The 9,241-nt window shown below is 32.4% G+C and overlaps 1 protein-coding gene across 3 annotated transcripts; it reads right to left on the bottom strand.

Moving 5' to 3' along the window:
* Positions 1–6,626: 6,626 nt before the first annotated feature.
* Positions 6,627–7,904, bottom strand: LOC149542292 (heavy metal-associated isoprenylated plant protein 26-like). 3 transcript variants are annotated; one of them, XR_016355185.1, is made up of 3 exons: positions 7,619–7,904; positions 7,012–7,098; positions 6,627–6,850 (listed from the first exon to the last, which is right to left on the bottom strand). XR_016355185.1 is itself a non-coding variant. In XM_089796194.1 (3 exons), the coding sequence occupies exons 1-3, from the start codon at positions 7,634–7,636 to the stop codon at positions 6,721–6,723; spliced, it is 240 nt and encodes a 79-aa protein (XP_089652320.1). In that variant the 5' UTR covers positions 7,637–7,904; the 3' UTR covers positions 6,627–6,720. The 3 variants fall into 3 exon arrangements, 1 of the variants encoding a protein (XP_089652320.1); XR_016355184.1 differs by having other exon boundaries at positions 7,012–7,093; XM_089796194.1 differs by having other exon boundaries at positions 6,627–6,860; positions 7,012–7,093.
* Between the last annotated feature and the right edge of the window lie 1,337 nt (positions 7,905–9,241).

Below are 9,241 nucleotides of genomic sequence, written 5' to 3'. Positions count from 1 at the left end.
GTCAATATTGATGAAACCAAGGATATTACTGAAGCACTGGTGAATGAGTTAGTAGACCCCAAGCAATCAATTTTTGGTACCTAAGATGAGGCAAAAGCCAGAATAGAATTAGAGTAAACTTCCCCAAGCAATCAGCAAAGGTAAAAGAAAGGTTGCTAAGATGAAAATCGCTACCGAGCCTTTAATGATTACCAAGGGAAAAGGTGAGGATGAAGAACAGGAGCAAGAACTAGAAAATAAAGAGGAAGAATCAGAGAAGGAGGCAGAGCTAGCCAAAAGGAAAGGAAGGGTCATCATCACTAAACCCCCAAAGGCCTCCACAGTTATTTTTACCAAAAGAGGCAAAGGTAAGAATAAAGATGAATTAGTATTTAACAATCCCCAACTTACCTTCCAAGAAAGATTAAAACAGATGGAAGAGGGAGCTAGCATCATAAATTTCAAAGCTTTAAACTTTGAAACTAGAACAAATGTAGAGAAGATGTAGATTGAGGAACTGGTACTTACCAAGATGGGAAAATGGAAGTATTCCCCAAACCAGATTGCCCCTCAAATCTCAAATGAATTGTTGGTAAGACTGCAACCGAGGTGGGAGTTAGCCACTCAAACAGTAAAGGACATATATGAACAGTCCTTGAAGAATATTTTATCGAATCTTACTGAGGTAGAAATCAATGAAGGAAGAATGATGATTAGATTCCATAAATGTTTGATTTTAATCAAAGATATTGAGCATGTTGTTAATGATGAAACAAACATGTGGAAGGGCATCTATTAGCTACATAAGCCTGGTGATGATCTTGTAGAAATCAAGGATGATGAAAGTGACCAAGAGGATGAGGAAGATGATAATACTCCCTCAGTCACAGTAACTAATGAAGATATGCAAGAATTGATGAAGGAGAAGGAAGAAGAGGAGAAGGAGGAAGAAGCAGTGGAGAAAGACAAGGATGAAGAAGATCCTATAAAAATTGTAGTAGAAGTTATTGCATCCCTTCCTCACTTGCCACCAAAGACTGTTACGTCTACTATGGAGACAACTTCTGCAAGTGAGACTATGAGCATAATAGCCACATCAATAGCTCAATCATCATCTGTCACCTCCCAGCTACAAGCATCTTCAATGAAAATGTCAAGCACTTCATCTACTGAGTTGTAGCCCTCTTTATCAGCTCTTGAGTCATCTACCTCAGCAATATGTACAATTGCCAGTTCTTCAATGGTGATAACTTCTACCATAGCATGTACAGTAAGTTTACCAATTTTCTCTATAGTTTTGTCATCCATAGCTTCAACTACAACAATTTTTGTTCTAGTTAGTTCTTTAGTTGTAAGTATTCCAGTTGGTACATTACCTATTGATACTTCATTTTTGGGAAGCACATCAATTTTGGATACAGTTAGCGCCTCTCTCATTTTTCCTCCAGTTGGACCAATTCAAGTTTTTTCTACTAGTCCAACTTCATCAACTATTTTTTCTGTTTCTAAATCCAAGGAAGTAAGCACTGAAGTAAAACCAAAGACTCCACTAAAACTTCTGCTTACTGGCAAGGCAATTGATGAGGATATATACTTGGACAAGGAAATTGTTATACCTAAGATAGATCTGGATACTGCCACAGTTGATGAAATGAGACTGGTCAGTCATCTTTTAGAGCAAAGAGCAAGGTAGAAACAACTTAGAGATGAGAGAGATAGAGAATTCATTATAATTGAAAGTGCTGAAAATATAATTACTGAGGCAATAGTTGTTGATGTGGATTCATCTCAACACATTTTGTTACAATTAAAAGAGGTTGTACATAAGTTCAATGAGGACACTTCTAGCCAAGAGAAGCTTATAGAAAAGGTAGAGAAAAATTTTGACAATATGGTGCTTGAGCACATTGCTCAACGCATTGCAATAAAGAAAGTTGAATCATCTTCAATTTTGAACAACCTTGAGCAAGCTTTTATAAATGCAACATCACTTTTTGGCAAGCTCTGTGATGTTACCGAGTACACCAAGGAGGTCAAAGAAAAACTAAATAAGATTAATGTGGAAATGAAGACAACTGCTCAAAAGTTGTAGCTTGACAATAGTTCAAGCTCATCACATCACATGAAGGTGAAATTTTTGTCCCAAATGCAGTCAGAATTACATAGAGAAGAAGCCAAAATAAGGTCTACACTGATTGACATTCAGAATATGATTCTTCTAGTCATGGATCAAATTCAAAAACACATTGCCTATTCAAAAATATTGATTCATGACAACAATTTTTCTATTGTAGATCATACGATTGAACTTTCTATAGAAGTTCAAGGGGTTCTCTCCACCTACAAAATTTTGCAAGATAATTGGGATAAGACATTATCTCTTGTTCTTAAGGTACATTCTGAGTTTCTCTCACATTTTGGTGTCTCTATATAAGTATGATTACCTTTGGCATTATTGTCAAAAAGGGGGAGTAAGAGATAGTAAAAGTCAAGGGGATTAAGAGTCAATGGAGAAAATAAGGGAGAATATAATAGATTGATATATGTACAATGATAAGCTATGTATATACCATGCCATATGTATGGGGGAGATATGTAAAGACATGTAAGATATGTATATAGAGCAGGTTTACAAAGATCAATTTTGAAAAATAAAATCTAGTATGTCAGTGTACACAAAGTTTGGCTCATAAGTGTTTTTTTTTCACTAATGCCAAATGGGGAGATTGTTAGCATTATATAGTATTTGTCAGTAGTGACAACACTTATTCAATTCTGAATGATTACCGAGCTCATCACTCAATCTATAGTGCATACCGAGCATTCAGTGGTTACCTTGTAGGTTCATCACTTAAGCAGTTCACACCAAGCATTCCTAATGGTACCAAGTGAGTGTGTAGTCCAACAGTGTCTACCTAGTCTACAGTGTTCATCGGGCTTCATAGTGTTTGCTAAGCAAAAGAAAGGTAAATGAAGGATCCAATTTTTACCGAGTGATGGATGTGTAGTGTTTACCAAGTGAAAGAAAGGTAAACAAAGGATCCATTTTCTACCAAGTGACACTATATCTACCAAGTCTCTGGGTAAAAGCACAAACCTATGTCACCTTTTATAAAGGATAAGTGATATTAGAATTTAAAGTCTTCAACTTTAATGACATAAAAGTGGCATTTGTGCTTAGAATTTGAAGATGATGTAAACTAATAAAATGTGTAAAATTAGATGAAGTTTATTTCTGTAATTTTTTTGGCAAAAATTGAGTGAAAATTTTATCTATTTTTTAATTTTTAAAGCCTATTTTTTAATTTTTTTAAAATGCTGAAAATATAGAATTATTTTCCCATAAAAAAAATATATGAAAATGTTCATATTTTGGTCTGATTTTGGAATATGTTAGATTTTACATGTATACTTAGTGCACCAAAAAAGAAAAATTGAAATTCAGCTAATATTTTTTAAGTTATAACTAGTCAAAGTCAAAGTTATCAGAAATTGACAGTTTTTTTCTCCCATCAAACTTTTTCCATCAAATCTACATATTTTTAAAAACAAATTACATATTCTTGAAGAAGACTCTCTCCTCTAGTGCAGCATTAAAAAATAATAATTTTTGAACATGATTTACTATTTTTTTCTTATTTTTGAATAGACATCTTCTTGAATCATAAAATACCTACTTGTACTATTTTCAAATTATAACATATTATCCATAATCAAAATTAAAAAAATATTATATAATCATAATCTTGACTCTGAGATCTACAAAACTATATTTTTAGTTTTTAAAAAAACTTCAATTTAGTAAGTCGAATCGGCCTTCAAAGTGAGAAGTTTGCAGAAGTTCTTATTTTTGCTTGTGTGGCTGCCACCTAGGATGCCACATAGGTAGTTTCAATCGAAAGGGTTTCGGCCGAAACCTCCTAGCCTATAAAATTATCGTTAATCACTTTTTGACTATTTTATGATATTTTGAGTCATTTGAAATATGGGGGTTACGGTCGGAACCATTTCGGCCGAAAGTGTTTCGGCTATAACTGTGCATGCCACATCGAAGAGGAAAATTGCCACATATGTACGGTCAAAACTTGTTCAGCCATAACCGTTACGACCTAAACTATTTCGGCTATAACCTCTCCAAATATCACAAATGGTGACACAGGTTTGTGCTTTCACCCCTCCAATGGTTACCAAGTTCTAAGCTACGTTGTGTGATTAGTGTGGATCGAACTTCTACTTCTATTGAGTACATGGCAATGCCAAGTAATGCAGTGGATGTTGAGTATCAAAAGGTCACCAAGTCAGCTTGAAGAACCTGAGTTTTCTAATGTTTGGCTAACTTAGTAATATTTTGTTCACTTGTGTTTTGGCTAACCTTGCAATTGTAATTATTGGAATGATATATATGTAATGTATTATATCATTTGCAATATGTATGTGTGTGTATCAAGGAATGGACATGTAATGCTTTGAAGAAGAGTAAATGTGAATTAGCAGTAGAGAAAAGCATTCAAAAAGTTCTACAAGGAGTAGTAAAGATTCATCAGTCACAAGAGGTGAGCTATACTTCAAGGATCTAATCAGCAATCAAGTTCTAAGTAGATCCACTGTTTCATCCTAATAGGTGAATCAATATTGTAAATCCTTTAACAAGGTAGACTTAACAGTCTATTTATAAATATCCTAGTAGAGTGCATGCTTCATTGTATGTTTGTAAATCCTCTAACAATGTGGATCTACCAGTCCAAATTGCTCTTAATAGGGCAGATCATCAAAAGTGATCAATGTGAGCCCTAACAGGCCAACTTTTTACTGCAGTAGTGAAGTTTTGTGGGTATCATCCCCACTCCAATTTTACTTTCTATTTGAAAGGTTTCTAGGTCACCAAAATCCTATGTTCATGTGTTATAAATGTTTATCTTTCCCATGCATACAATAGATTAGAAGAATGAATGATGAATGGATTAAGTACTGAATTGATTTAAAGTTTTTGAGGTTACTGATTTACCCCTCCCCTCTCAGTAACCTAGCTAGTCTTGATTATTTCCAGCATCAACTTGTATTGCACATGAGGTGGTTAATCCCTTGTCATTAATCCTTAGGGGAGCACTAAATATGTTTCCAAAAATCTCCCTCTAAGTGTTACCCAAGGGTCTAAGGATTCAAACCTATGACCAAGCTCTAATAACACTTGTTAGAGTGGGGTTTTTGTTACACTAAAAGGTTGATCTATTAGTGCTTGATATAACCACTCAACTTATAGTACACAGGAGGTGGTTAAGCCCTTGTCACAAATTGTGAGGGGAGCACTGAACATTTTTGCCAATACTAGTTGCTTTCAACATCTGCCATGAAATTGTTTGTATTTGGAAAAAAGACATCACATACAAATTCTATGAATTTTGACTACTTTTGTTGGTCATCAATAAACCGAACTTGAAATTTGATCAAATATTAAAAAGAAAAATGGGAATTGGAATAATTCCACCTATTTAGGTGGAATATCAAATTCTCATTTTATGTCCAAAATTAGAATACAAATACCAATTCCAAACTCTAATTTTGCACACCCAAGCTAAGAATTAAAAATTTAAGGAATTTCTCCATTCCTATTCCAATTCAATTCCTGCAAACAAATGGGCCCTTGACAATTATGTCCTTACATTTTTAATAAATCATTATATAAGATATTATGTAGCCATTACAATGAATACAATTATACATCAAAGACATGGGTTATATCTAGTACCTAATATATTGTGGTTTGACTATCTATGAAATTAAACAAATATTCAAATAAGGGTGTTGGCTTAAAAATGGTTACCCTTGTGATTTAACAACTTTTCAACAGTATGGTAGAATACTACCTATTCCTAAAAATTAGTAAATGATAGAAAATTTAATCAATTACAAGGAAGAATGAAAATCATTTTACCATATAAATTATATGGTCAAGATAGGAGATATCCATTTTTTGGTGTTGTAACTTAGAACTATGAGAATTACTACATAGAACTTAAAGATTATGATGATACATAGATCTATTACTTAGATATAGACAATTTGTTCTTATTCCAAAGAAGACGACTTCAAAAGAATATTAAATCATTTATCCATTATTATTCTTAAAAATGTATGCATTTTATTACTTATTTAATTTTTAAAAATTAATATTAAATTTTTCATATTATTTGACAATTTACTTAATTAACTACAAAAACAAACATAATCTACAAGAATAATGATGAAAAATAAAAATCTAATAATGTCCATGAAGAAATAAACTATCTTAATGCATTAATATATATGTATATGTACATAAATATATATCTCTGTGTGCGTATTATTTCTTAATATATATATATTTTAAAATGTATTATACATAAGTCAAACAATGGTCTTGAAAATGGATCAATAATTTCCTTATGAAAACATATTGTAAAAAGATGCTAAATATCAACTCTCCCCTTTGGATCCTATTCATCACTTCTCTTTTATGTACTTAGGTCTTTTTTACACACAGAATTTTATTAAGAGATACATTAAAGTTGGAGTTATAGAGAAATAGATAGGCATTGAATATATTCCTATGTTCTTCAGCATATGATTGTGATTTGAAGGAAAAAGTGAATGGCCAAAGTCGAATGATATAGCACATTCCCAACATGAGAGCATTTTATTTTTCTTTTCTTGAGGTCTGAGTACAGAGAGTAATGCTTATCAAAATCTTTACATATGCAGTAATCACTCGTTTGTAGTACTTTCCATGACTTCTACTTTCTTCCTTGTCTTTTTGGCAATTTTCTTTACCACCTCCTCTGGGTCGAATGGTCCAGTTACAGTCACTTTGTTCTCTTTCTTCTCGATCACATAGCTATGGATATCTCATGTATTGCACACCAAGAAAATAATTTTAGGTGATTTGAATAATGAACAAGTGAACTCAAGGATAAAAAATAACACTGAAGGAATACTATTTCAAATGGTAATTCGATCTTATTAAATGTAAAAACATTGAGATGGAAAAGCTTTTACCGTATATTTTAAGGAGAGCTTTCCTCACTTTCTTGTAGCAACCCAAGCAGTCCATTTTTATTCTCAACACTAAAGTATGAATCTGCACTACAATCATAAAAATACCATTAAGTATTTATCATGTTTGAAAGTTAAAATGTCGTTTTAGCCTATTCTATCTAGACACCATTCTAGCTATCTAAACCGAGCCACTTCAACATTGAAACATCGCATATTTTTAAATCAATTTCATTCTCAGTAACATCAACAAGGGTGTCTGAATTGCTAATATTTGGTTCGCCATTGTCTAGGGAATCTAATGAGATGTAGTCTTTAAAATAATTCTTTAAATATATCTATTCTTGTTATGATATAATTAGTGAAGTGAGGCTGAATTATAGATCTTCTTGTATCATATGAACTGAAAGGAAAACTTAACCTCATACCAATCAAACCAAATCTCCAAACCAGAACTTACTTATCTTTTAATTCAAAAGTACTAACAAGATGCAAAGAACAACAATAACTTCTACAAACATTTGCGTTGCCTAATGAAAAACAATTAAAAAACAGAACCCACCAAATCATTCTTAATTCAGACGAAACAAAGCAGAGAAAATCATCTTACCTCTTCCTCTTCAGACATTACTCCCCTTGTGCAGCAAAAATGAATTAATAAATCTCTTTCTTCTGTGCGTACCTCCTCTTTAGCAAACCAAAGTAAGCTTGGGAATCAATCCCACGCCTCCTTAAAAACCAATTATCATGGCTTACAAATAACTGTAGAATCTGAAATCCACCGCCATGAGAGAACTAGTCTATCAAGCAAAAACAATACCAAGTTGTAATATTCCTTTGCAGAAATCACGCGAACTTGCAGAATACTAAAACTGGAGTTTGTTTACTTAACGAGTGGTGAGTTATATGCAAAGCTTTGTGGGCAGGAAATATATTCTTGCCTTATTTTGTAAGTCATTTTTATTTGTGTGCTACGTGATTAACAATATTCTGTCTATCTTTAACGTCGTTGTAATAATTTACTTTTTCTTTACAAGCTAAGGGAAACATGGTAGGAGACCACATGTCTGGCGTGCATTGTTATTCTACTATCTCTACTGTATTTTGAGGCCACTTTTTAAGTTGATGAGCATGGCAATTCAAAACACAATGTTGAAAAGGTGTAAACATTCCCCACAAATTACCTCATTTTTAGGAAATCTAGTGTTTTCACCCTGATGCGCTTTCTTTTTTGTCTCTTAAATTTTGACTAAACCCTAAATCACGGGCCATACTTTTTGACTAGATGTATTTTAGTGTATTTTTAACTGAATATTATTGGGCAACTTTTTACTTCACCTTCGAGTTTTTCTAGACACATGTCACTTTGGCAGTTAGTGTCATTTTTGGGGAAATATTTTATAATGTATTCATTATTTGTTGAGTACGTGAGTCCCTACTATAGTATGGCATGATTGGTACTTTGTGTTATGTAAATTCAATCTATTCAGCATAAAGAGTCTGTAAGCTGAAAGGAGTTTTAACCTAGTAAAGTAGAAAGTTGAAAGGTTTTTATGAACATAAGATTAGTTATGAGGGGACTGTGGTGATTTTGTCAAATTGTCAAATTGAGGTTTATTGAGATTTATTGGTAGTTTTTTTTTCTTCATTATTAGATTTTTTTTTCTTCATTCTTAGATATTTCTTTTATATAATTGATTTTATTTTATTTGAATTGAGATATCAATATTATAGAGGTCTCCTTTATATTTTTATGGAGTCACAAGTCTGTTGTCATGGTCAATTTCTTGTGCTTTGCATACCTCTTATTGAAGCATTCTATTTATTCCTATATTCTTAATTTAATTATTTATTCTTTTATTCTTTAATTTAATTATTTATTCTATGCCCCATTGCCATTTCTTATCTCAAGTTTTTTTGTAATTCAAAAATATTTTCTATTCAATGAAATTCACATGCATAGAAAGTATTCAAATTATACTATCAAGAAGTAGAAACAATTGATTGTTTTTATTATATGAGCTACAAAATTTTAGAATACTATTAATTTTACACTTCATTTCTATTGCACTTTTCGTCACAAAAAAATCTAAATTTATATTACTAGTTAATCATTCAGAGAACCAATGCTCTGATACCAATTGTTGATTGATGGAGGTGTAAACAAGATAAACAAGATACTAAGAGGGGGAGTGGGGTTGGGGGTGAATCAAAATCTTAAACACTTTAAACT

Source organism: Cupressus sempervirens, chromosome 8, assembly GCF_028749045.1.
Source record: "Cupressus sempervirens isolate cs-2001-9-10 chromosome 8, ASM2874904v1, whole genome shotgun sequence".
Taxonomy (NCBI): domain Eukaryota; kingdom Viridiplantae; phylum Streptophyta; class Pinopsida; order Cupressales; family Cupressaceae; genus Cupressus; species Cupressus sempervirens.
Note: the sequence above shows the minus strand (reverse complement) of the source record. Positions and strands in the feature narration are given on the sequence as shown.

Bases quoted from the DNA above. Each gene is read 5' to 3' on its own strand.
- LOC149542292 (XM_089796194.1), bottom strand. The intron at 6,861-7,011 runs GTAAAAGCTTTT...GCAATACATGAG, and splicing joins AGCTCTCCTTAAAATATACG to ATATCCATAGCTATGTGATC.